The sequence below is a fragment of the Narcine bancroftii genome, chromosome 13 (assembly GCF_036971445.1).
Source record: "Narcine bancroftii isolate sNarBan1 chromosome 13, sNarBan1.hap1, whole genome shotgun sequence".
Classification (NCBI taxonomy): domain Eukaryota; kingdom Metazoa; phylum Chordata; class Chondrichthyes; order Torpediniformes; family Narcinidae; genus Narcine; species Narcine bancroftii.
In genome coordinates, this window is record NC_091481.1 from 88,466,445 (window position 1) to 88,494,328 (window position 27,884).

General features: G+C 44.8%; 1 protein-coding gene and 1 long non-coding RNA gene across 10 annotated transcripts in view; one reads left to right on the plus strand and one right to left on the minus strand.

Annotated features, from left to right (window-relative positions):
- LOC138748448 (uncharacterized) overlaps positions 1-27,884 on the plus strand; it is a 162,847-nt gene that overhangs the window by 66,826 nt on the left and 68,137 nt on the right. The window lies entirely within an intron of this gene.
- LOC138748445 (sodium/calcium exchanger 3-like) overlaps positions 1-27,884 on the minus strand; it is a 173,627-nt gene that overhangs the window by 56,954 nt on the left and 88,789 nt on the right. Inside the window, exon 1 of one of the 8 annotated variants that reach the window (XM_069908688.1) lies at positions 2,457-2,557. The exons of the other annotated variants lie outside the window; for them this stretch is intronic. Coding sequence (XP_069764789.1) covers positions 2,457-2,527 — 71 coding nt within the window. The 5' untranslated portion in view covers positions 2,528-2,557. Of the gene's footprint in view, positions 1-2,456; positions 2,558-27,884 lie in introns of those variants that run through there. 8 annotated transcript variants of the gene reach the window in all.

A 27,884-nucleotide genomic window follows, 5' to 3' on the forward strand; every position in this document is an offset into this window, starting at 1 on the left:
GCAACCTTTAATTACTCAATCTAGCCCTTTCTCTCTTCATTAACAGCTCTCTGGCACTCTACCAGAGAAGACTGTGAAATGATAAACAGAACCTTGTCTATTGCTTCTCTCAACAGTCCTGGATGTATTCTACTGGCAATTTCATCGACGTAAGCCTTTTAAGACTTCCTCTCTCACCATGCTTCTCCAGAACCACAGCTCCTAATTACAGTTTGCATGGCCATCTTTCTCTCTGCAGGAGACTGCTCGTCACAAACATCTGCTCCCACATAGTTAGCATTGGTTCGTCTCATTTTGCACCACTATTTTATTGCCCTTCCCTAATTACCCTTGAGAAGCTGTGGAACATCAAATATCACAGCACAGTGTAGGCCCTTTAGCCCACAATGTTATACTGTTAATGTACTCTACCACAATATAACCCTTCCCTCACACCCACACCCTCTATTTTTCTTACATTCATGTGCCTGTCAACGAGTCTTTTGAATTTTCCTATTGTTCCAGCCTCCTCCACCACCCCCGGAAAAGCATTAAAGGTGTCAACGTCTCCAAAGAACTGTCCTTGGGCCTCCATGTTGATGCAATCACAAAGAAGGCTCACCAGTGACTGTACTTTGTGAGGAGTTTGAGGAGATTCGGTACATCATGGAAGACTCTCGAAAACTTCTACAGGTGTACCGTGGACATCATCTGGCTGGCTGTATCACTGTCTGATATGGAGGTGCCAATGCCCAGGACAAGAAAAAAACTCCAGAGAGTTGTTCACTTGGCCAGTGACATCACGAGCACCAGTCTTCACTCCATCAAGGACATCTATAAGAGGCAGTGTCTTAAAAAGCAGCCTCTATCCTCGAAGACCCCCCACCACCCAGGCCATGCCTTCTTCACTCTGATAGCATAGGAGCTTGAAGGTGAGCACTCAATGACACAAGGACAGCTTCTCCCCCGCTGCCATCAGATTCCTGAATGAACAATGTAGCCCAGACACTGCCTCACTTTGACTTTTTCTTGCACTATTTCTATTTATGTATTTTTTATTTTCACTGTCTTCTTTGGCTTGGCTTCGCGGACGAAGGTTTATGGAGGGGGTAAAAGTCCACGTCAGCTGCAGGCTCGTTTGTGGCTGACAAGTCCGATGCAGGACAAGCAGACACGGTTGCAGCGGCTGCAGGGGAAAATTGGTGGGTTGGGGTTGGGTGTTGGGTTTTTCCTCCTTTGCCTTTTGTCAGTGAGGTGGGCTCTGCGGTCTTCTTCAAAGGAGGTTGCTGCCCGCCAAACTGTGAGGCGCCAAGATGCACGGTTTGAGGCGATATCAACCCACTGGCGGTGGTCAATGTGGCAGGCACCAAGAGATTTCTTTAGGCAGTCCTTGTACCTTTTCTTTGGTGCACCTCTGTCACGGTGGCCAGTGGAGAGCTCGCCATAGAACACGATCTTGGGAAGGCGATGGTCCTCCATTCTGGAGACGTGACCCACCCAGCGCAGCTTATTTTCACTGTGATGCTACCACAAAACCACAAATTTTGTGACTTGTTCATGACAAAATATTCTGATTCTGGATGTCACGTGTTTCCAGTTACAAACTCATGCTTCAGGACCGTACCTCCCTTCCCTACCTTCACCATTGATACAATCTCTGGTTGCTCTCCCTCATCTCTCAGAGTGTCCTGTAGCCACTTAGAAACACCCTGGTCCCCAGCCACAGATACTGGATAATGATTATTTAATGATTACAGATCTTATTGACTCTTTGTCACATTATCCAGTGCTTAATGCATGACTCAATCAACTGGTAAATTCTGTTTGTATAAATGAGCTGCCTCCATCTGCTTGTTTTATTTAGTGAAATAGATGGAAATGCAGGCACACAGATCAAATGTTTACTGCAGGGCCCCATTTATTGACCTGAGCACAGTGATCAATCTGCTCCAATCCCCTCCTTCACTCCCACTGTTATCAGTTGGAATACCAGTCGAAGAGAATTGGGATTTAATTGGAAAAGAATGAGTCATCTATCTGCCAATAAAACATTGGCAGACATTCTATGTTACTTCAGTGTAAACTGTCCTTCACAAACTCCTACCTCTTGAGATGAAGTTTCTCTGGTGTAGGATTGGGACATCTATGCCAATCTCTGAACCAACTTATCAAGAAAGGGGTTAAATAAACACAATTTGCTTGTGGATCTCAGCAGGTCGAGCAGTATCTATATGGGAGGTGGAATTGTTGGCATTCAAGTTAACATTTGGAAAGGGAAGATTGCCAGTAAAAGGAGGAGTGGATGGGAGGAGTGAGGGAGGGTATTGGTGAACCAAGGAGGGGTGCAGGATGGTGGGTAGATGGAGCTGGGCAGGAGAAGAGTGGAGTTGGGAGAGAGTCGATTGATAAGTGACAGAGAGAGAGAGACACACACACAAAGGGTTAAAGGGTTCAGGCCTTATTCTGGGCATGAGTACCTCTGATGCTTGGTTCTTTTCAGATGAGTTTCCATGATAAGAACCTCCTTCCCTAATGCCCTGCCTTCCATGTCAGGTGCTGATGTGGGATTGCTAGAGTTGGGAACAATGGTGGGTATGAACACAGCAGGTCCAGGGGCCAGATTTTGTGCTGTATGACCCTATGACCTCCCCCCTCTCCATCACAAAGGTGGACCACGCCCAATCCGAGAGTCCCTGCCCAATAGCTCAAGCTGGAAGTTGACTCTTGCTCATTGATCCCAGAGCCAAGCATTGGGATCAGGGTGGGAATGAGGTTCAAAGTGCCACAGAGAAGCCCATGAGAAGCTTTGTCCGACTTTGATAAGAGAGCTGGGAAAAGAGCATTGATATTCAGAAATGCAAAGATAATTAAAATTAAGTGATTAAAAAAAAGGTTTTAAAGTAAAAGAAAATTTAATTAATCACTTAGAAACTGCAGTAATTAAGAACATGCTTTGGTCTCGATTGAAATTTAACAAGCATTCTTTTGCCTCCTCATCCACAGGCTTGAAATAAAGAGATCTTGGTCCAATTCTAAAATACTAATTATGAATAATAAAGTTTTGGTAGAAAATGTACCCTCTATCCTGGGAAGGTTTTTCCCATTATTTCACTGTTTATGCACAAATTGGCTGTCAAATTTCCTTCATTTTCTGAAATGCCTTGGAATCTCCTCCAGTTGGTAAAGATTGTAAATTCTTCCTTAATATTTAATTTGGGAATGGAGTCGGAAAATCAGATGGGAGGAGGAAGGAGAACAAGCGGACCTGGGAAGTTTCATCCTTCGATGCCCAAGTAATAACTTGAAGGAGGAAGCGAGAAGAGAACACCTTGAAGGATGAATACCAAAGAAGCCCCAATTCTCACGGCACATGCTTCTATATGTGACCAGCATTGGTGACTGAACAAACTCTCCAGGTAAATTTGGAGAAAAGGAGTGAGCTGGTCCAATCATCTAAACCAGTAGTGTTCAAACTTTTCCTTTCCACTCATATATCACCTTAAGCAATCCCTTACTAATCACAGAGCACCAATGGGCTAGGGAAACTTAAAGTGGAATGTGAGTGGAAAGAAAAGGTTTGAAACCACTGTTTTAATTGTCCCTCATGGACTCGTTTTGTGCACGGTTTCAGAACTCCAAAGGAAATGGACCAATGACAATTTTTATCAAGCAAAATATTTCAGTAACAATTGGGTCTAGAGTAGTGATTCTCAACCTTCCCTTCCCATTCATGTCCCACCTTAAGCCATCCCTTACTAATCACAGAGCAACAATGGCATCAAGAATACGTAAGGTGGGAAGTGAGTGGAAAGAAAAAGTTTGAAAACCACTAATCTAATGTAACAAAAGCAAATCCCTTGTTTTATCTGCCTTCTCAGCTAGAAAAAAAAGGCCTTGTGCTATCGACCAGGTGTTTTCTTGGATGAATTTCTCACTGATGCAGGAGCCCTTTTTAACGCAGCATCCATTGACACATGCTGTGACAGTTGTGTTGCCTGATGAAGGCTATTAACATGGCTCTAGATGCAAATATCATGACTTCTAAAGCCTTTGGCCTTAGTGCACATCTACTGCCTCTACCTCAGTACTTTCACTAAAAACAGTCAGAGCAGACAGAAGATCAAGGAAAGCTCAATGGCTGAAAAAAAAATCACTGAAGAATGATTTGAAAGGGCTCTGAGTTCATCAAAGGACAGCCCTTCTCTCCAAGTGCCGCACACATTAACCAGATCTGGTTCGACAAGGAGAAGGAAGCTGAACTTTGACCCAAATGTCTTTGGCATCATGTTATTCAACTCTCTGCATTCTGTTTCCTCCCCCTCCAGTGCACGCCACTCACTCTGTGCACCGTTCGTACCATGCTCGTTGAAATAAATGCCATGGAATAATGAAACCACTGCAGTTTCCTTCCACATCTCAGCTCAAAGGTACATCGGCCATTCTCATAAAATCGACTGGAACTAGATGTGTGTAACTAACAAAACCCTGCATCACAGACATAGTTGCAGCACAAAGAGACCATTCAGCATCACCTTCTAGTGTTTCCTTGTTAGAGGTGTGCATATCTCAAGGCATTTCAGAAAAGATGAGTTCAAGCAAAGTAGGCTCAAGCAAAATGAAACATCAGTTGATTCCACATAAACTGGGGTTGATTGCAATACACAAACATGCAGGAGAAACTCAGCAGGTCATGCAGTATGTATAGAAGTAAAGGGATGTGGAAGGAACTCAGATCCCCCAGAGAAAACTCACATGATCACAGGGAGAGTGAGCCACAGGTCAGGATCGAACTCAGGTCCCTGGATCTCTGAAGCAGCAGTTCTCCCACAGTGCCAACAATGTCATGAAATAACAAATCTTGATAACATTGTCACAAATCAGAAACTGACCAATATCTTTTCCCCTCATAACGTTGTCTGCCAGGAATCCAGAGGATGAAGTAAATTGCTTTTTTTTTTGGTCTTTGAGAGTGCTGCACTGCCCAGTATCTTGTCTTCCATATCCTTCATGCCAAGTCTGATAGATCAGCAGGCCATGTTCTTCTGGCAATATTCACTGAATATTACCAGGGCCTTGGTCAACATTCGCCCCTTGACCAATATCATTGATCAAAAATTAACCAGTCATTTATTTATTTGCCAACTGTGAGATTGTATTACTGTTTGACCAGTCTTTGCCAGGCACCATTTCAAAATTAGTTTTCCAGATGAAAAATATTTCAGCGTTATTCTCTGATTTATACGATTTGGTTATTTCACCAGGGAGGCATATGTAACCAGGTTCATTTCAGTACCATGGACAAAGTAATGCAGTCACACACGCAAATCATGCCCCAACCACAAAGCCCCTTATTACATTCTAGGACAAGTCATCGTGTGATCTCCTTCCTCACACGGCCACCATTTGTCTCTCCACTTCGTGCACCAACAGCTGGAAAGGGTGGCACAGCTGGATCACCAGTTAGCGCAACGCTGTTACAGCACCAGTGACCCACTCTGTTTGTATGGAGTTGGTATGTTCTCCCCGTGTCTGCGTGGGTTTTCCCTGGGGGCTCCGGTTTCCTCCCACCCGTCAAAATTTACCGTGATTTGTAGGTTAATAGGGTGTAAATTGGGTGGCAGGGCTCGTGGGCCAGAAGAGTCTGTTATCATGCTGAATGTCTCAAGTTTTAAAAAAGGAAAGTGAGCAGCCACCTCATTATATTTCTTCCCGGTAAATCACAGCTGTGTCCTAGAAATTAAACTTTAATTATTGGAGGTTCCACAGATCCACGGTTAGTTTGAGTTGTCCAAATGCAAATTAAGGTGGTTCGGTTAAGATAATATTTAGATCATTTGAGACAAAAGTTTGAGGAGGATTGGAATCTGTGGAAATGGTTGTCAATGCTCCTGTCACTACGGGTCCAGTGTGGATTGGTTTATAGAGATGGGTTGCCACAACTGATGAATAACTCTGTTATCATTGCATTGTGTCTGTCAGACAACGAAGGAGGAAGAGGTGGCCCCATGGATGGTTTCAATTTGGCATTATTGAGTTTTTAAACTGATTGCACTGTAAATGTCACAGTGAAAGAAACGCAACTAAAGTGAATGGTTCAAGTTGAAATATCTCACAGTTACTAGGTGGAAATATGTTCATAAGAACATAGAACATAAGAAGTAGGAGCAGGCTAATTGGCCCATTGAACTTGTTCTGCCTTTCAATCAGATCATGGCTGATCTGACGATAGGCTCATCTCCACCCACCTTTTCAACAATGGTTTGACAAGTTCCCCCATCCCTCCACACCTTCTATAGATGCACCATCAAGACCATACTTGCAGAATGGGACGGGACCATACCCATATGGTGTGCTGCGTCCCTGGTGCAAGGGTACGAGATATCACAAATCGGGTCCAAAATATTCTGAGAGGAGAGGGAGAGCAGCCTGATGTCTTGGTACATGTAGGTACAAACGACATTGACAAGAAATGGGAGGAGGTAATGAAAAGGGATTACAGTGAGCTGGGACGAAAGCTGAAAGACAGGAACGCTAGGGTGGTGATCTCGGGATTACTACCTGTTCCAAATGCAAGTGATGAAAAGAATGTAAGGATAAGGAAAATGAACGTGTGGCTGAGGTGCTGGTGTACAAGGCAAGGATTTGGCTTCTTGGATCATTGGGATCTCTTTTGGGGAAGGCATGATCTTTATAAGAGGGACGGGTTGCACCTAAATCCAAAAGGTGTCAACATTTTTGGCAAGTATGTTTGGTACAGCAGTGGGGCAAGGTTTAAACTAATTTGGCAAGGGTATGGGAACCAGAGTGATAGGGAAAAGGGTAGGGAAGATAAAGTAATGGCCAGGAAAAGTAAAAAAGGAAAAATAATGTTGGGAGGAGAAAGTAAAAAATCAGATGGTGCAGTGAGTTTTCGGGTCAATGAGAGTGTTAAGAAAATTACAAAGAAAAATAGTGGGCAGAAAAATCAAAAGAAAAGATTACAGAAGTCACTAGATATTAAAAGGACAAAGAGCATAAGGGCACTTTATCTGAATGTCCGCGGTATTAGAAATAAGGTTAGTGAACTTGAGGCGCAAATCGGTACCCATGTCTATGATTGGGTCGCCATCACGGAAACATGGCTACAAGGTGACCCGAAATGGGAATTAAACTTTCAAGGGTATCAGGTGGTGCAAAGAGATAGACAGGATGGTAAGGGAGGTGGAGTTGCACTCTTAATCAAAGATGAGCTCCAGGCAGTAGTGAGGGATGATACAAGATCTAAAGAGCATAATGTTGAGTCCATTTGGGTAGAGATAAAGAATAACAAAGGGAAAAAATTATTGGTGGGTGTTAACTATTGCCCACCAAATAACAATAGTTTAGTGGCACAGGAAATAAATAGAGAGATAAGTGAGGCATGTAATAATGATACGGCAGTAGTCATGGGGGACTTTAACTTCCACATAGATTGGGAAAATCAAGTTGGTCGTGGGAGTCTGGAAGAGGACTTCATAGAATGCATCTGCGATAGCTTTCTTGAGCAGCATGTTAAGGAACCCACAAGGGAAAATGCTCTCCTGGATCTCGTGTTGTGCAATGAGATAGGGAGAGTAAATGATGTAATAGTCAGAGAGCATCTGGGAAATAGCGATCATAGTAGGATTGAATTTCTCATTCAGATGGAAGGGGAAATAATTAGATCTAAAACTAATATATTATGGTTAAACAGGGGTGACTACCATAGGATGAGGGAGGAATTGGGCAGAGTGGACTGGGAGCACAGGCTCATTGACGAAACAGTTGAGGAACAGTGGAAGATTTTCAAAGAAATATTTTGTAATGCTCAACAAAAATATATTCCGGTCAGGAAAAGGGGCAGCAAGGGAGGGAAAAATCAACCCTGGTTAACAAAGTTAATAAAGGAGAGTGTGAAATTGAAGGCGTAGGTGTACAAAGATGCAAAGAGCAGTGGGAAACTGGAAGATTGGGAAAACTTTAAGAGACAACAAGGGGTTACAAAGCAGGTAATAAGAAATGGGAAAAAGGATTATGAAAGTAAATTGGCACAGAATATAAAAACAGAAAGCAAAAAATTTTATAAATATATAAAATGGAAGAGGGTGGCCAGAGTTAACATAGGACCCTTGGAGGATGAGAAAGGAAAACTGGTAGCAAAAAATAAGGAAATGGCCAAGGCATTGAACAAATATTTTGTGGAAGACACGTCCAGCATGCCCAAGTGCGGAGTTAAGGATGCGAATGTTGGGGAGGGCCTTGATAAAATAGTTGTTACAAAGGAAGTAGTGATAGAGAAACTAATGGGACTAAAGCCAGACAAATCACCTGGTCCTGATGATATGCATCCAAGGGTTCTGAAGGAAATAGCAGAAGTTATAGTTGATGCATTGGAGGTCATTTACCAAAATTCCTTGGATTCTGGGCAGATCCCGACAGACTGGAAGACAGCAAATGTCATGCCACTTTTTAAGAAGGGATGTCGGCAGAAGACTGGAAATTATCGGCCAATTAGCTTGGCGTCTGTAGTTGGAAAACTGCTTGAAGCCGTCATTAAAGATGAAATAGTGAAACTTTTGGAACGTAAGGGTTCAATCAGGCAGACGCAGTATGGTTTTAGAAAGGGAAGATCTTGTTTGACAAACTTGTTAGGATTCTTTGAGGATATAATGGGTGCGGTGGATAGAGGGGAACAGGTAGATATTGTATATTTGGATTTCCAAAAAACTTTTGATAAGGTGCCACACAAGAGACTATCAGTAAGTTACAGGAAAGTGGAGTCCGGGGAAGTCTATTGGCCTGGATTGAAAATTGGTTGTCTGACAGGAGGCAGAGAGTCGGGATAAGTGGGAGTTTTTCAGGTTGGCAGAGAGTGGTAAGTGGGGTGCCGCAGGGGTCGGTGTTAGGCCCACAACTGTTCATCATTTACATTGATGACTTGGAGGAGGGGACAAAATGTGGTGTAGCCAAGTTTGCAGATGACACCAAATTGAGTGGAAGAGCAAATTGTAATGAGGATGTGGAGAGTCTGCAGAGGGATATCGTTAAGCTGGATGAGTGGGCAAAGGTCTGGCAGATGGAGTACAATGTTAGTAAGTGTGAGGTTATCCACTTTGGCAAGAAAAATAAGAGCTGAATATTATTGAAAGGGTGAAAAACTACAGCATGCTGTTGTGCAGAGGGACTTGGGAGGGCTTGTGCGTGAATCGCAAAAAGTTAGGTTGCAGGTGCAGCAGGTTATTAAGAAGGTAAATGGAACGTTGGCCTTCATCGCTAGAGGAATTGAAATCAGGAGTAGGGAGGTAATGTTGCAACTGTATAAGGTACTGGTGAGACCGCACCTGGAGTACTGAGTCCAGTTCTGGTCTCCATATTTGAGGAAGGATATACTGGTTTTGGAGACGGTCCAGAGGAGGTTTACTAGGTTGATCCCTGGGATGAAGGGGTTGACTTATGATGAAAGATTAAATCGTCTAGGATTGTATTCGCTCGAGTTCAGAAGAATGAGCGGAGATCTTATAGAAACATAGGATTATGAAGGGTATGGATAGGATAGATGTAGGTTTTTTGAGCTGGCCGGGGAAACTAAAATGAGAGGACACAGTCTCAAGATTCGGGGGAGTAGATTTAGGACAGAGATGAGGAAAAATAGTTTTTCCCAGAGAGTAGTGAATGTTTGGAATTCTCTAACCGGGGAAGTGGTTGAGGTTGCCTCATTAAACATACTTAAAATTCGGTTAGATTAATTTTTACATGATAGAGGAATTAGGGGATATGGGGAGAAGGCAGGTAGGTGGAGTTAGGTCATAAATTAGATCAGCCATGATTGTGTTGAATGGCGGAGCAGGCTTGATGGGCCATTTTTGGCCGACTCCAGTTCCTGCTTCCTATATTCCTATGTTCCTATGTACTCAAGACTAGAAGAGGCTGCAGAAGGAAATTAATGAAGTTCATAACATCACCCAAATTTTCCTCCCCTCGTTGGACTCCATCTCCCCCTCCCGCACCCTGGAAAAGGCTGCCAATACACTGAAGGACCCATCACCCCCCAGCACACTCTCTTCCCCCTCCTCCCACTGGGGAGTGTGAAAGTGCACAGCCACAGGACAGTTTTTCCCCGCAGCAATCAGGTTCCTGAATGAAACCCATCACAGTGCTCCCACGCTGCCCTTGCTGGGTGCTATTTGAGTTTTTTGTTTCATTGTCACAAGCTGCCAGCTAAAGTGGTGAATGCAGGCTCAGTTTTAACATTTAAGAAGAATTTGGACAGGTACATGGATGGGGGGTATGGAGGGCCATGGACTGGGTGCAGGTCAGTGGGACCAGGCCGAATAATAGTTCAACACAGACTAGAAGGGCCAAAGGGTCTGATTACTGTGCTGTAATGTTCTGTGGTCACTGTCATTGTATTCTTATTCTCATACTTTACACATTTGTATGAATGTTAGAATTGAGTTAACTTGTTCGATTGCTTGCACAAGAATCTTTCTCTCTGCACCATGTAAAATGGCCAGCAAGCAGTCTTACATGATGGGTTGCGAGACCCAGCGAGTAGTTGGGGACTGAGAGATTTTCTGAGAAGATCAATCCTTAGTCCCCAACTACTCGCTGGGTCTCGCAACCCATCATGTAAGACGGCCTTTATTTCAATACTAAATGATCACATCACATTCCAGAGTGCATCAAGTTATTCCCAGTTTCAAATGATCACGTAGCTCACCACTGTCTTCCCATCCAGTTCATTCATTTCTATTCTCTGGAGTCGAGGGGATGAGTAGTGAGGAACAGACCCACTGATTGGTTCAAAGGTTATTTACTGTGAATCCCTTTGTGATTAAAAACAGTTCCACTCGATCATTTGCTTTCATAGTTGATCAACAAACCTACGAATCAGCACTGTGGCTGACAAGTCTATTAATCATGGATTTGCTGTTAGCTAAAATGCTGACAAGGTCACTGAGAAGAAAGCCTGAACATGGGGAATATCTGTCAATCAAAGGCTGTCGCATGCTCAGCCAAGAGATGCTGGTACCTGACTCTTAACAGACTTGGAGAGGGGATCATCTTTATTCAGAGCAGATGCCTGGGAGATCTGAAGCATTTATCAAACCCAGCATTGAATGAAACAGAGTGAAGACTGGCCAAACATTCGGAAGATCATCACGATTCGATGCAAATTCACCTGCACATATTCATTCATCGACACACACATGTGCATGCCCTACACCCACCCACACACCAACAAATGCATGCACACCCACACACAAAAACACACTTGCTTACACACAAATACATGCACGTGTCATGCACACACTAATTTTCTAATACATTGTACATTGCAGTATATGATAAAGAAATCAATACATATTCAAGTCATTCATACAGAATAAGAGAGAAATCGGAAAATTATAGTTTCATAAACTCAGAATGGACCAAGTGCGTTTTAGCCAATTAAGTACTTCGAGGAGTTGTCTCTTGTTATGTTAGGAAGAAGCGAACTGTCATTCAAGACAAGCTGTAATAAACAGCATGATAATCAGCATGGTGGAAACTGCAAAATATAACACCATTATAGGGCCATAAGTTACAGGAGCAGAAATGGCCTATTCAGCCCATCGAGCTCATCCCACCATTCCATCAGATTACAGAATGAAGGTCTGTGGATTTGGTGTCAGATGTGATGGGACCTGAGCAAATTCTTGTGGTCACCGCAACGGCAGCAGCCCACCAGACAAGGCCCCTTACCCCTATGGTATCCTGAACATGGTAAAGACCCAAGTACAGTTGGTAAGATGCATGCAAATCCTGACGGGATAGCACAGGGCTCTCCAGAAGCAGATCAAGTCACCACAAAATGTCTCGTTATTAACTTGATTAGACTGGTAAGTAGTGAATGCCATCGATTAACACCGTGAAGGTTTGCAGGAATGGAGAAAGAGTGTCAGATTTTCATTGCTCGGTGGAGAAGTTGCTTGTGACCTTCAGAGGCTTACTCCCCAACAGAGTGAAACAACAAAATTCTGATGATCCAAACACATCTCATTGTAGAATTATTCTTCAATCATTCGATTTCTCAAATCAAAGAGGATGCTAAATATTGCAGCCAATATTTAGTGTAGGAACAATATATAATCAAATACACATCACACATCAATAAGAAACCAATTAATGAAACCTACACTGGAAATTGTAGGGTTAACAATGCAGCATGTAATTGAACAAGTTACATGAAGGCTGCAGTGCAGGATATAATTAAAGCATGTAAAATGAAACAACACAACGGAATGTGCTCTCACCGATCCGATAGAGTACAAATTGAAAAATAAGTGTAAATTATAAAGTTGAACTGACATCACAAAGAAAACTACAGCAAGAGTCTAGGGGACATTTTGAAAACCCAACTCTATCTTCCTGCATCTTCACCCTGACACCTGGGGTAAACTGGCAGACTCCTTGTGATGAGCTGTTCAGTTAGTGTTGGACCAACAGGAAGCCATCTGGCACATCATTCTCAACCGGGGACTGCGGTCAGCACCAGGTTCAGAGTCTGCTCTGTAGGTCAGGACTGCGTCTGGAACTGAGCTTTGAGCCCAGAACACTGGGGGAGCAGGGACATGGGTCAGTTGCAGCCAAAGATGGTTCCTTGTACATTTCACACTCCCTTTAATTTCACCAATTTCACAGTACTGTGCAAAGGAAAAACAAAGTAATTGTGTAAATAAGTCCGCAGACGCTGGGGTCAAGTGCAATCCACCACACTGCTGAATGAGGTCAGCAGGCCAGACAGCGTCCATGGGAAGCAGTGGACAGTCAACTCTGAGCCTGAAAGGACTCAGGACTGAAACATCGATTGCTTCCTATGGACACAGTGTGACCTGCTGAGTTCCTCCAGAGCTTGTATGTATTGAAATAAATATGCGCTTGGTTTATGGATAGAAATAACATCCAATAGTCAGGAAAATCTGCCAGTCATGTACAACAAAGCCAGGAGTGGTGGAGAATCGGAGTTTTACTCTCACACATAATTTTGTTATCAAGCTATGCTAAACAGACAGCAGATTTCCAGACAGAATTGCTTATTTGGGACAACTTTCAAGAATCAATTTAAGTCCAATCCACCCACTGACATTCATTGAAGGTGTGAGGATTTCCAACCGGAACAGTAGCACACCTCAGGATGGAATCTCTGGTTTTGGAAGAAGGATGTCTTGAAGCAGCGGAATGGAGAAGCACCTTGCTCATCTCTAGTGTTGAAATACTTGCATCAGTTCAGCCCAGTTCTGTTCTGGTACAAATCCATCCAGTTCAAATATTGTCACATGTATCATAATGCAGTGGTAGAGTTTGCTTTGAGGGCAGACCAGTTGGCATTTTAGACAGCGTACAACAAGTAAGGCAGCACAAAAGGGCAGAGTTACAGAGAGAGATCAATTCGTAAGGATCAAAGGGAACATAATTTTGCTCTTTTGAGGTTCATTCAAAGAGTCTGATAATGGCAGTAAAATATTCTTTTAATTTTAAAGGAACTTTTAACATGGAGTCAACCCTCCAGAGAAAACCTAGGCCATTTGTCTTGTATTACATGTTTTTCTTCAGTAATTCCAGTCTAAATTGCACCTTAATTCCAGGTAAATGCTCTTTCAGTTTAAAAATAAATATTGCCTAAAGTAGGGGCTTTAACTCCGTGGGGGGACGTGGGAAGGAACTGGAGCCTCTGGAGGAAACCCACACGGGTCCCAGTCAGAGGGAATGTCCTGGGGTGCTGTTATAGCATTGTGCTATCCACTACACTAACCGTGCCTTCAACCAACCAAAGGCCATAAAATATTTCAATCCAGCCACTGACATATTAACACCCAACATACAGCAGGAAAATATTAGCTGTCCACAAGTCAACCTGACAAGACAGTAAAGACCTGTTTGAGAATTTTACTTCCTTACTCTGAAACTCCGATTCTCCACCACTGCTGTATCCGGCAGCCATGTGGGGCTGCAGTAAGAATATTTTGTTTGTTGTTGATGTGTAAAGAATGAATGTCATGAAGCCTGTGTTTCCTGAGTTGCTTTGCGTATTTGGGCAGTGCAAGCTGCCAGATGGAATTCCCAGTCCCATTCCCTTGCAGACATGTCAGTCCATGATCTCATGCACTGCCAGACTGAGACCACCCACAAATTGAAAGACCAACTCATCTTCCCTCTGGGCACCCTCCAACCAGATGGCATTAACATTGACCTCTAGCTTTTGATAACCCCTTCCCCTCACCTTTCCCCAGCTCTGTCCTTCCCTCTCTCTTTCCTTTACCCTCTTCCACAGAGACAAAAAGATTCTCATCTCTCCTGTTATAATATCCAATTAACATTCTGAGCATCTGTATTCTCCCACCCTGACCACCCAGAGATTGGAGGAACAACACCTTCCGACTGGGCACTCTCCAGCCAGATGGCATTAACATAGACTTCTCTGCTTTCTGCTAAACTTGCTCACCTTTTCTTTACCCTCCCCCCTTTCCAGTTCTCCCCTCCCTCTATGCACCCAGCCCTCCATCCCCCCCTTGATCACTGCTGTCTCCTCCCTCCCTTCTCCATCTATCATCTCCTGGCTTTGCCACCCCTCCCCCACCTCACCTTTTTGTTCAGATGCCTGCCAACATTCTCTCATACCTCGATAAAGGGCTCAAGCCCGAAATGTCAGTTCTGCATTTTTCCCATTGCTACATAAAGGACACTGTTTGACCTGCTGAGTTTCTCCAGCATTTTGTGCTTTTACTTCAACCAGATTGTCTACAGATTTTCATGATTTATTTTATTCTGAGATTCTTATTCTTTGCTTATTCTTTGAAGGACTCAGACCTCAAACGTTGGTAATATATCTTTATCTCCTATGGACGCTGCAAGACTGGCTGACTTCCTCCAGCGTTACCATGTGATAATCTGAACATTTACAAGAAGGCTTAATACATGGTCTTGAAATGTCAGAATTGACTGGAAAACGTGGCTGGAAATAAATCAGAAATCCACATCATTCCGCACCGTGAAACCGAGAGCCATCATTCATTGTAAGTTTGATTTTGAAGTATCTCAGAGATCTGCTCTCTGGTGACACAGCTATAAAATCACTTACTTTATCACCTCATATCCTGAACACGTCTGAGATTATCTGATCTCAGAAGCTAAGCAGGCTCAGGACTGGTCAGTACTGTGAGGGGTGCTGGACAAAGTGGCCACTTTCTGTCTGCCTTACAGTGGACAAAAGGTAAAGAATCTCATGTATGTTACATTCTAAATGTTATATTACATGACAATAATGGAGCCTTTACCTTTACCTCCGCAAAACACACTCAAACATATGCACATACACACACGTCTCCCCACACACAAGCACAACACACACACATGTACCCCCACATCCCCACACACAAGCGCAACACACACACACGTACCCCCACATCCCCACACACAAGTGCAACACACACATGTACCCTCACATCCCAACACACAAACACATTACCCCCACATCCCCACACACATACACACACCTACCCACAACACGCTCCTCCATCTCTCTACTTCCCCATCCTTATTTCTCCTTTCTTCACTCTCTTTCCCTACCTCTCAGTTTCCTTCTCTCCATCTCTGCATTCACAGAGCCACCCCCTCCCCAAATCAATCCTCACCTCTCCTCTCTTCCTCTGTATGTCCAATTTGTCTGTTGGTCTGTATTCCCCCACCCCCCTGCCCTTCTTCCCAGTGTTTTAATTCAGATATCTGCCTGCTTTTTGCTCACGCCTTGAAGAAGGACTCAGACCCAAAATGTCAGTAATATGGACGCTGTAAGACCAGCTGAGTTCTCCAGCCTTTCTCTGCTTTTACTATGGATATACTCTGGCAATTTTAGTGTGCAGGGCAAGAGCCTGACAGACTCACTACTTGTACCCAGATCTTCTTGCTGCCTGCATTGTTGCTGGAGGGAGAGACCAATTGAATGATGTTGAAGGATTATACCAATCGCAACAATGGCTATATGGGTTATCGGGAATAGAATCCATCTGGGCCCTGATGATGTCACAATCTCAGACGTGAATGCTTGGCAGATTATGAATGTAAATGCAAGTCAAGATTGAATCACTGCCAAAAGTTTGTAATCATTATGAAGCAGACTAAATATTTCAAACAGTTGTTTCAACAATTTCACTTACATATTAAATGCAAAATTAGTTTGATCATGGCAGGCTGCCAATGGGGACTACCAGAGCTACCACTGATGGGGACGTGATAATCGCACGATGATCTAACGTCAGATATTTTTGTCCAAAACTTACAAGAAATTATAATAAATGCATGGGTTCCATTTCTCAGTTATTGCAAATAACTGTAAAGAAAAACTCCCAAAGGGCCCTTTGGACGAATCGGGGTTTTACTTCCATCTATAGATCTCCATCCGGTCAAAATTCAGGTTTATTGTCACGTGTACCGAAGCAAAGTGGAGCAGGTTTTTTGGCAAGCAGTCTAGTCGGCCATCTCTAACACCAAGGACAAGTACAGAGTTACGGAGAGGGATCAGTTGGTACAGACCAATGGCAGCAGCATTTCACTGGTTTAACATCCAGATCCCTCTCAGCCCTTCCTGACCAAATGTCTTGTGAATATGGGAAGCTTCTAGCTTCCCTTGGCAGCTCGTTCCAGATATGTGACAAAATTCCCCTCAGTCCCTTTCCACTTTAAACCTTCGCTGTCCAGTTCTAGAATCATCTACAATGAGAAAAGGGCTGGGAGCATTCACTCCTTTTTAAATAACACGTCATCCTATATCATTCTTTTACCAAACCAGAATGTTTCACACCGATATAGCAAACACCAGAACACATGTACAAAGTGAAGGGAGGGAAGTTTAGGGGAGATGTCAGGATACATTTTTTTTTAAACACAGAGAGTGGTGGCAGCCTGGAATGCCTTGCCAGAGATGGTGGTGGAGGCTGGCACATTGGGGCATTTAAGAAACTCTCAGATACGTGGATGAAAAAATAATAGAGGGTTACGGGGTAGGGAAGGATTAGTACTTTTTATTTTAGTGGGAATATATAAGTTGGCACAACATTGAGGGCTGAAGGGCCTGTTCTGTGCTGAGGTGTTCCATGACATATGTTGAAATTATTCTTCCGATGATGTGCACATTCATATGTTTACTAATATTGGCTTTAAGTTATTCACTTCCGACTGTCCCTCATTCTTGTCAATGTCCTCCCCCAGTGACTCCAACCTCCCCTCACATCATCAAAGCTTGGTCACCCACAAATTGTGTCTATAAGGGTCAGGCCCAGGTACCTGTCACACCCACAGCAATTTCCAAATTGTGCTTTTGATTCCAGGATCCATATCAATAGTAAAAATTCAACAGGTAGTGTCCGTATTGATTTACCACTCTAAATGGTTATCCTGTGTCTTCTTCGGCACACAGCCAGCTCATTATCTTCTCCGCTCCTTTTCTTGACAACACAAGCTCCGATTTTTATTTATTATGCATCACCTCGCTAGAAGCCTTCTGTAAATTGAGATAAATCAAATCTTTTGTGTTCTCTCATTGGTCCTTTCTCAAAGAGTTCAGTGAGGTGGCTGTGAGGGGTATGAATAGCAGACTCCTGTGTGCAATACAGATTCCCATATCTTCAGCAGTCAGACGTAATACATCTCACAGTCACAGTAGGTGTCCTCAGACACAAAGGATACATTGGACATGTTACTTTGATTAAAATCCTGCTCAAATTAATCAGAATCAGAATTTATTGGCATGAACAAATGAGGTCGTGTCTGTGGTTCATTGTCCATTCAGAAATCTGATGGTGGAGGGGAAAAAGCAGTTTTGTGCTGTTCGTCTTCAGGCTCCTGGACCTCCTTCCTGATGGGAGCAGTGAGGGCACGGCCTGGGTGGTGGGAGTCCTTGAGGATAGAGGCTGCTTTCTTGAGACACTGCCTTTTGTAGATGTCCTCGATGGAGTGAAGGCTGGTGGCGTGGGCCGGGTTCACAACTCTCTGTGATCTTTCCTGTCCTGTGCATTGGCACCTCCGTAACAGTCAGTGATGCAATCAGTCAGAATGCTCTTCATGGTACACCTGTAGAAATTTGCAAGAGTCTTTGGTGACGTACTGAACCTCCTCAAACACCTAATGAATTATAGCCGCTGGCAACCCTTCATCATGATTGCATCGACATGGAGGCCCCAGGATAGATCTTCAACAAAGGTCTTGAGTGGTACAGTGGGCCTCTCGTTACTGTGTGCCGATCACTTGAGAATGAAGCAGAAAAACTGTTGGAGGAAGAGAGAAGAAATCGTCGACATTTCACGTCGAAACCCTTCATCAAGACGGGAGGGTTACAACCTGAAATCCCTTCCTTTGCCACTCTTATGGTCCTGTGGATTAACCTCTGATCCAACCCTTACTTGTTTAAAGTGAGGGGAGGCAAGTTTAGGGCTAATGACAGAGGTAAGTTTTTTATTCAGAGGGTGGTGGGTACCAGAGTGGTGGTAGAAAGAAATTCAAAAGACTTTTAGGTGAAGGTCGTGGGTGTGAGGGAGGGAAGGATTAGATTGTTGTAGAGTAGGTTTACATAGGTTGGAACAACACTGAGGCAAATTTAAATTTTACATGAGCCCATGCCCTAAATACACTCACCTACGTCCCCTGTACGTTTTACAGGGCAGGAGGAAACCAGGGCACCAGGAAGAAACCTACGCAGACACGGGGAGAATGTACAAACTCCTTTCAGACAGCGACGTACTTAAACAGCTTTGTGCTACAGTGTTCTATGACTTTAAGTGGAGCATGGTGGCATTGCCTGAAGGAATTTATCCTTGTCCAACTGCTGAAGATTGTACAATCAGATTAATTACACATTCAATCAATGGAGATCAGTAATGAACAGCATAGGCCGCTATTGGACGTTTTCCCTTGGGCTATGTAGTAGTGCACTATCACGGACCTGCTCCCATGGTGATCACTGGCTAAGAAACAATGTCTATAAAGGTCAGGCCCAGGTACCTGTCACACCCACAGCACTGTGAAAAACAGTGCGTCTCTGAACACTGCTGGTGTAAGATTTCTTTGGAACTTTTCAGGATAACAGATACTTTTACAGTGTTCAGACTGAAACAGAGCCAGGAAATGGTGGATAAAATTTCATAAGGTCAGGCAGTGTCCATGGAAACAATGATGTGGGTGTCCAATGCTTCATCAAAACTGGGGCACAGACCTGAAGCTGTTTCCAACATCCCTGCCCGATCTGTGGAGTTTTCCAGCAACTTCTGCTTTGATGGTAGGTTCCACCATCTGCAGGTTATTTTAATTTTCTTTCAGAAAGGAACCTTCTCCACCAATTAACAGAGCTTCAACCTTAAGACAATAATGTGAATGATTATCCTGAGGATCTTGTTCTGTTGCAATGAGTTGTGCTCCACAGAATCCACTGTTTTTTTTTTAATCCTTGCATATTTCCGCAAGACAACCGATGTCACACTATTCACTCTTGTGGAAAACAGAAAGGAGATTGGAAGTCCACAGAATACAGTGAGAACCTAGTGACACGGTGCCAAGATAACATCCTCTCTCTCAACGTCAATAAGCTGAAAGAGAAGATCAATGACTTCAGGAGAGGGGTAGAAACCACACTTCTGTCCACATCACTGCCTGAACACTCCCACTTTAGCCTTAGAATAGTCTGATGAAAGGCAGCCAGGAAATCTTCGGCTATGCTCATTCAAATAGAATATCTTATCCAGGTCAGACTAACGAGGCTTCCAGCTCCTTCCCCATCTTTGTTTTGTTAGTCTTCTCAGCATTACATTTATGTTTTAATTTTAAATGGTACAGGATGACAGAAGATCCTTCTGCCCTATGAAACCCGTGCCGCCCACAATTACACCCAATTAACCTGGCAACCACTGCATTTTGGAGGATGGGAGGAAACCGGAGCATCCACGGAAAATCTACGTACAAACTCCTTTCTGACAGTGCTGGATTTGAAGCTGGCGCTGTAAAAGTGTTGTGCTAACTGCTATGGCACCATAACCAACAATCAATGCAGTACATTAATGCACAGAATGCGCCACTATTTGCTGTTCTAAATGGTCAATGAGTACTAGAAATGCCTCTCTGCTAACAACCATTTTTTTGGAATGGGGTCAGGAGCAGGGCACACTGCCTCCTGAATCCACGAATCCCTCCTGCCTTGTGGTGACATTCTTGCAACCCTGTAATAATCAGAACATCAGAGGCAAGAAGGCCTGGAGGTATGAGTTCCGTCTGCTGATGAACCCTGTCGCGTGCCCTGGGCTGAGTCCAGAGCACGTCAGACTGTGGGTAACAGCTCAAACCTTTTAGTCAACCTCCCAATTTCAGTTCATTAACGTCAATGGAAAAATCGGGAGGTATTAATAGAAAGCAGCTTAGTCAAAATCGATGATTTTGCACATCATTTGATTACAAAATTTCCCTTCAGTAAAGTTGCTGAACTAAAACCAACTAATTGCTCGTTAGCTCGCCTGAGATCATCTCTCACCAATGACTATGGAGCACGTGACAATAAACTTCAACTTGATATTGAACTTGAATTTGAACTGAAGCTTGGTTATCTCATCATCATTGATCAGATCACTCGGATCATTTCACTGAACTCTGACAACAGACCATCGTGTCCGAGTTGCCTTCACACACTGTCTACTGACTTGGACCCTCTGAAGGGTTAAAAGACAGGACAAGTAAATCCAAACAAAAGAACAGTCAAGTATGTTTTAATTTTTACCTGGAAAGACCCAGGAGACGGCAGACTCTGGAATCTGAAGCCAAACACAACCTGCTAGAGGAACCTGGTGAAATGTTTCCTCTCGACATTTTCACCCACAAATGTTGCTTGACCCACTGAATTCCTCCAGCAGATCGGGCTTGGCTCTGTTTATCCCCTGCTGGGCTTCATTCCGGTCAAGTGAGATTAGTTAAACAAAGCTCGGGGAACGTGATCTGACTCCCAATGTGGCAATCGTCAAAGAAACCTCAGCACAGCGTAACCATGGGGTTAAAAAAAAAACCATGTTCCACTCTTGGTAAAGTGCAACGGGTCGACAAACTCTATCCCTTCAGTTCTGATTTGGGAAGTTGTGGATTGAAACCTGATCTGTAGATGGAGTATACAACCGACTCTGACATTCAGAGCACTACCGAGGGAGATCTACTCTGTCAGATGTGGACTATCTTCCACAGTTAATGGTAGGTCCTGCTAGGTTTGATGCAAGATCTCTTGGACCAATGTATCAAAAACTCCGAGACAATGTTTGTCCTTCAATCCACATATAAAAAACAATTAACTGGTGCTGTCTGTGACAACCTCCTGTCTGGTTTTGGCCATCGGGGTAGCACTATTGGCTTAGTGGTCAGCACAATGTTGTCACAATGTCAATGAGCCGGGTTTGAATCCCGCACTCTCTGTAAGGAGTTTGTACGTTCTGCGTGGGTTTCCTCCGGGGGCTCCGGTTTCCACCCACCCTCCAAAATGGTCCAGAGATGTAGATAAATTGGGTGTAATTGGGCAGCATGGGGTCATGGGCCAGAAGGGCCTGTTACTGTGCTGGATGTCTACATTAGAAAAAAATTATTTCTAACATTAGAACAATAACTAACCTTTTCTTTAAATGATCGGAGACACCAGAGGAAATATTAAGATAATGCAAAGCTGCTCTATAGATCGGAGATGTTTTATGCTTTGATAAGCCTCAAGTCCTTGCTCTGTGAGGATCCATTTACCTAAAGGACATCCAAATGTCTGTTAGTGTAACTGAGATATTGCCAATTTGATAGCACTAATGAACACCTGATGTAGTACATAAGAATTTCGCATGTAGAACTCTTGCATTTATAGAGTGCTTTTCACAATTTCAGTTTGTTCCAGAGAGCTTTACATCACTGGGCTTGTTATAAATACCCTGCATTGATGAGGAGGAACATTGGGAAGATATTGAAAGTCCAAGGTAACAACCTCTCTCTCAATGTCACTAGGACAAAGGTGAAGATAACTGACTTCAGGAGAGCAGGAAGAATCCACAACCCTGTCCACATTCCTGGCGCTGAAGTTTGAAGAGTAGATAGTTTCAAGTTCTTAGGGATAACTATGCCCCGTGACCTAACCTTGGACAAACACCGAAGCGATAGCCAAAAAAGCTCCAATGCCTCGACTTTCTGAATAGATGAAGGAGTCAGCAAGTCTCCCCTGAACCTCAATATTGTCTACAGGTGCACCACTGAGAGCAGACTTGCTGGATGCTTCGCTACACGGTACCAGACCTACTCTGCTCAAGATCGGAAGACATGGCAGAAGGTAGTGAACGCAGTTCAGAACATCACACAAAGTTCCCTCCCCTCCGTCGGCTCTATCTGCATGGAACTGCTTTTCTGTTTACAGAAAAACCCTTCAGAGTGAGGGATGGGCTGAGGAGTAAAGAATGCGCTGAGGGCTAATGCTGAGACAAGGACAGAGGGGTCAGGAAGGGTCAGGTGGAAGGGCATGAAAGGGAACAGATTGACTGTCACTCGACGAGGGTTAGGTTTGGCACAATCATGAGTTCAATGGGAAAAATGGGAAATGCTGCAGGTAAACTTGTGCAAAGTAACTTCAAATTCATAAACCTCATCAAAGAACTGGGCAAAGAAGTCAGGTTGGATTTTTCTCATTGTTAATAAAGCATTAGAAAGTCATTGTTACTACATAAAAGCCTATTGTTATTCCACATCACATTAAACAAATGTCACCCTGACAGCGACCTGGATCCGAATCCCACGCTGTCTGTAAGGAGTTGGTACGTTCTCCACGTGTCTGTGTGAGTTTCCCTGGGAGCTCCGGTTTCCTCCCACCGTTGAAAATGTACTGGGTTTGTAGGTTAATTGGGGTATTTGAGCGGCATGGGTTCGTGTGCCAGAAGGGCCAATATGTCAAAGTTCAAAATTTAAATAGAAGCAATTTCATTTGTGGAGAAACATGCGCATGAATTAATATTAAAATTAATGACCATGAAGCATTTGCGCTTTTGTGGGTGTAGAGAAGGACGACACAAACACCAAAGCCTTGAAGTTGAGACTGATTTATTGCACTGGCCGTCACGTTTATATGGGCCTCAGGTGCTGATGTTAGCGTCCCACGTTATTAGAGTGCCCGGCTGCCATTCCCGCCACAACTCACTGTCTTCCTGCCGTGCGGGAGGTCTCCTGGGATGACGGCTGGTGTCACACCCAGATCTGCACATTTGTCGGCCATTTTGCGGGCTGGTCCACGTCTCCATGCACGTCCCACTAGAACCAGTTAATAAATAAATGAAGTTTTTGCTCTGGTTTTTATAGTTTGTTTTACAGATGACTTGAGAAGGAGGAATAAAAAGGGCTAACGGCCCCCATCGTGACAACATTTTACAGGAGCACCATTGGTAGTGTCCTGTCTGTCTGCGTCTGAGTACAAAGCAACGGATCAGGTCCGTACAGAGGATCATCAAAACGGCCGAGAAGATCACTGGGATCTCCCTTTCCTCAACTAACGGCATTCACCGGGAGCATTGGTTAAATAGGGCTCAGAGAATTATCAAGGACCCTTTCCATCCAGCACACGGGATCTTTGACCCACTGCCATCAGGAAGGAGGTACAGGAGCATCAACATCAGGGCGGCCAAGCTGGGGAATAACTTCTTCCCGCAGGTTGTGTAAATAATTGCAAAAAAATTTATCTATGTTAACAGGCCATTCCAGCCCACGAGCCTCTAGTGTCTAAATTTCCCAATTAACCTAAAGCCCCCATATGAGGGTGGGAGGAAACAGGAGCCCCCAGGGAAACCCACACAGACATTGGAGAATGTACAAACCCCCTACAGACAGCGCGGGATTCAAACCCAGTTCCTTGGCGTTGCAACAGCAGGATCTGGCAGGCGATAGGTGGAGCCAGGTGAGGTGGGAGATGAGAAGTAGATAGGGAGACTGGATGGAGGAGGGTGGAGGCTGAAATGTGGGATGTGTTGAATGGAGCTGGATGGGGGAGAGGATGAGCTGATGGAGGCAGCTGGCAGAGGACAGGAGATCTCAATGGGTGATGGGCAAGTGGAACTAGGCAGGGGAGGGGAATGAAACATAACGAGGGAAGGTGGGATGTTGGGGGAAGAGGGTGTTGGAAAGAAGGAAAACAGGAAGTGTGCATTATCCTAAACTAGAATATTCAATGTTCAGAGCATTGGGTTGTAGAAACCTCTTGTCAACATCCTTTCACTCTGAGCCCCATTTGAAGATGGGGAAGTGGACTGAAAGAGGGAGGGAGATGGACACTGAACAGGCGATGGGTTAAAGTGGCTCAGTCACCCATGGGTTAAAGTGGCTCAGTCAGCGGCGGGTTAAAGTGGCTCAGTCAGCGACGGGTTAAAGTGGCTCAGTCAGCGGCGGGTTAAAGTGGCTCAGTCAGCGACGGGTTAAAGTGGTTCAGTCAGCGACATGTTAAAGTGGCTCAGTCAGTGACTGGTTAAAGTGGCTCAGTCAGCGACAGGTTAAAGTGGCTCAGTCAGCGATGGGTTAAAGTGGCTCAGACAGTAATGGCCATTGCTCAGCACCCTCACCTCAATCGTTGCAGCATTGTCGAGTTCTGCAAATTAAATTTACTGCAAGGCATATTTTATTACTTGATGGTTTCTTAAGTTAACAAAATGAGCATTCGAGCTGGAGCGTGGGTGGGTTTCCTCAGCAGCAGGCTGTGATGAAGCCTTCCCTCATGTCGCTGCACCTTCTGGCTACCTGACACGGCTGCTTGTAGTGAGGAACATCTCGCCCACTGACCCCATCTGCTTCTCCCTGAACAATCCCCCAACTCCATGCAGGAGACAGCACTGAGGAAATGAGTCGGTCGACCTCAGCCAGGTCACGGTCAGAGTGAGGCGGGGAGAGGCAGCTGGGACACCCCCTTGCTTGGGAGAACAGCCACAGGAAGCCCCTTACCACCGGTGGATATTAATGTGCAGCGCGAGGAGAGAGGAGCAGAGAAAGACCCTTCACCGAGTTCACAACGTCTATCTGTATTCATCTCATTTCACATTCTACGCTCACCACCGCACATTAACCCAGCAGCCTCCATGCTTTCAGGGACCCATGGGGTCATGGAGAGAATGCGTAAACTCCACACAGTAAGCACCTGATGTCAGGGTCAATCCTGGAGCTGGGGGGCAGTGCCATTCTCAGCGCAAAGCAGCCATTCTCAGCGCATTGCCCAGTGGTTACAGTAAAAGCCTGGTTTCCTTCCACCTCACATAACAAACATTTTTCATGTCTCTCTGTAGCTGGTAGGAGAGAATTACGGAAGAAATCAACTAACCTCGACTGCTTCATAGAGAAGGGGGCCCAGAAACTGAGCAGAGCCCTAAGGAAGGGCCTTAGAATGCGACTCGAAGCCCCAACAAGGGGCACTGCATGTAAAATGCAACTCGAGGCCCCAACAAGAGGTGCTGCATGTAGAATGCGACTCGAGGCCCCAACAAGGGGCGCTGCATGTAGAATGCGACTCAAGGCCCCAACAAGGGGCGCTGTATGTAGAATGCGACTCAAGGCCCCAACAAGGGGCGCTGCATGTAGAATGCGACTCGAGACCCCAACAAGGGGCGCTGCATGTAGAATGCGACTCGAGGCCCCAACAAGGGGCGCTGCATGTAGAATGCGACTCGAGGCCCCAACAAGGGGTACTCCATGTAGAATGCGTCTCAAGGCCCCAACAAGGGATGCTGCATGTAGAATGCGACTCGAGGCCCCAACAAGGGGCACTGCATGTAGAAAGCAACTCGAGGCCCCAACAAGGGATGCTGCATGTAGAATGCGACTCGAGGCCCCAACAAGGGGCGCTGCATGTAGAAAGCAACTCGAGGCCCCAACAAGGGATGCTGCATGTAGAATGCGACTCGAGGCCCCAACAAGGGGCGCTGCATGGCTAATACAACATCCCCAGCATCACTGACACTGCATCAAAGCCACAGTGGGCACTGGAACCGGGTCAAATCTGGGGAATTTTTCCAAATAAATCAACGTCGCTTAGAATTGGCCATTTCATCACACTCTGAAAAAAATCAATTTGCTGATTGATGGCCTCTGCAACAAAACAACAATCTGCAATTGGATTTCTGAGCTTGTACACTTCCCTCTGCTCTGAAAACAACCCTTTACCACTGCCGTCTATGTCGTGGCCAACATTGAATTCGTGCAATTACCACCCTTTATAAACAGAGCTTTTAATTTTCCAAAAGGTGTTTATTAAATGCCATTTGTAAATCCATGAAAATAATATCAACAACCTTTGCCATCAATTTCCTTCTTCATCAATCAGTCTAGTCAAACAAGATCCAAAACAACAAATCCCTAATGATTTCTATTTATCAATCCATATTTTACCAAGGACAAATTCATTTCAGCTCAGATTATTGGCTGCAACAGTGTCTGGTCCCTGATCGACTGAGCTGTAACTGTCAGAATCATCTCAGACTCCAAATGGAGCCCTCCTGTGACATCAACAAATAAGTCAACCTACCAAGAAAGCAAGTTTCACAAAAACCACGGGGAATGTTTTTCACGTGGAGGATCACATGACCTCCCTGTCGGGAACCTAGTCAGAAGTCGCATCACCTGCCGATCAAGGTTGGACTGCGCCCACCTATTAGGGCACATCTCACCCTTGGCTCATTTGAATGATAAAGCATCATCAGTGCCCAGATGCCCAGCTCAGAACAACATAAACTCCAACTTGTGCGACAGTTCTGTCTCTGCTCCTTGGGCCTGACTACGAACACTGCTCTCTGTCAGGTCGCTTAACTGTGGACATCGCTGGAGGAGTTGATGGCAAGGAATGTGACCGTAGTATTGTTTCACACTACTTAGATTGAGCCACCCAACAACCCCCACCCCCCCCCCCCGACTCCCCCGTTGATTCTGGGAGTATGCATTTAAGTCCCTGTCTTGTAACCGTACATTAACACTGAGCTGCACCCCGAGGTGCAGGGATCGGGGGAGTATCTGATGAAGTCCCTGTCTGTGAGTGTGTACACGTGTAGGAGAGTGTGGTAGGGTGAGTAGGCACTGGTAACGGAGTCCCTTGCGCCCGATGTACCTGCTTACACCGTTGTAGTTTTTGTCTCATACCGTGTAGAAGATAGGCGGCCACTAGTAACAGAGTCCAACCTGGGTCTGATGTGCCATTAGATTTTCATGTGTATAATAAGGACTCGTCTCTCTCTGTGAACCCACTGAACCTGATATTTTTCCAAACGCAACAATGGAATACAGTTAGATAGTACCTTGAAAATGGCAGTAGATAGGATGGTCAAAAAGGCTTTTTGGCACATTGGCCTTCATCTGTCAGAATAATGAATATAGAAGTTGAGAAGTCATGTTGGAGGGTGGTAGAGACTCTATTTGGTGAGGCCCCATTTGGAGTATTGTGTTCCGTTTTGGTCTCCGTGCTATACAAGTTGGAGAATTGCAGACAATATCTCCGAAGATGCTGCCAGCACTCGGGGGGCGGGGGGGGGCCTGAGCTACAGGGAGAGGTGGAGCAGACGGGGGCTTTATTCCTTGGAGTGTAGGAGGATGAGGGGTGATAGAATTTTTTGCCCAGAATGGGGAATCGGCAACCAGAGGGCACAGGTTTAAGGTGTGGGGGAGGGGGGGGAGATTTAACAGAGGGTGGTGGTGTGTGGAATGGACTGCCAGAGGAGGTTGTTCAGGTTGGTACTACTACAACATTTGAGAAACCATTGGACGGACACATGGATAGGATGGGTTTAGAGGGACCCAACACAGGCAGGTTGGGCATTTCAGTCATTGTGGGCAGGTTGGGCCAAAGGGCCTGTTTCCACTGGGGGAGG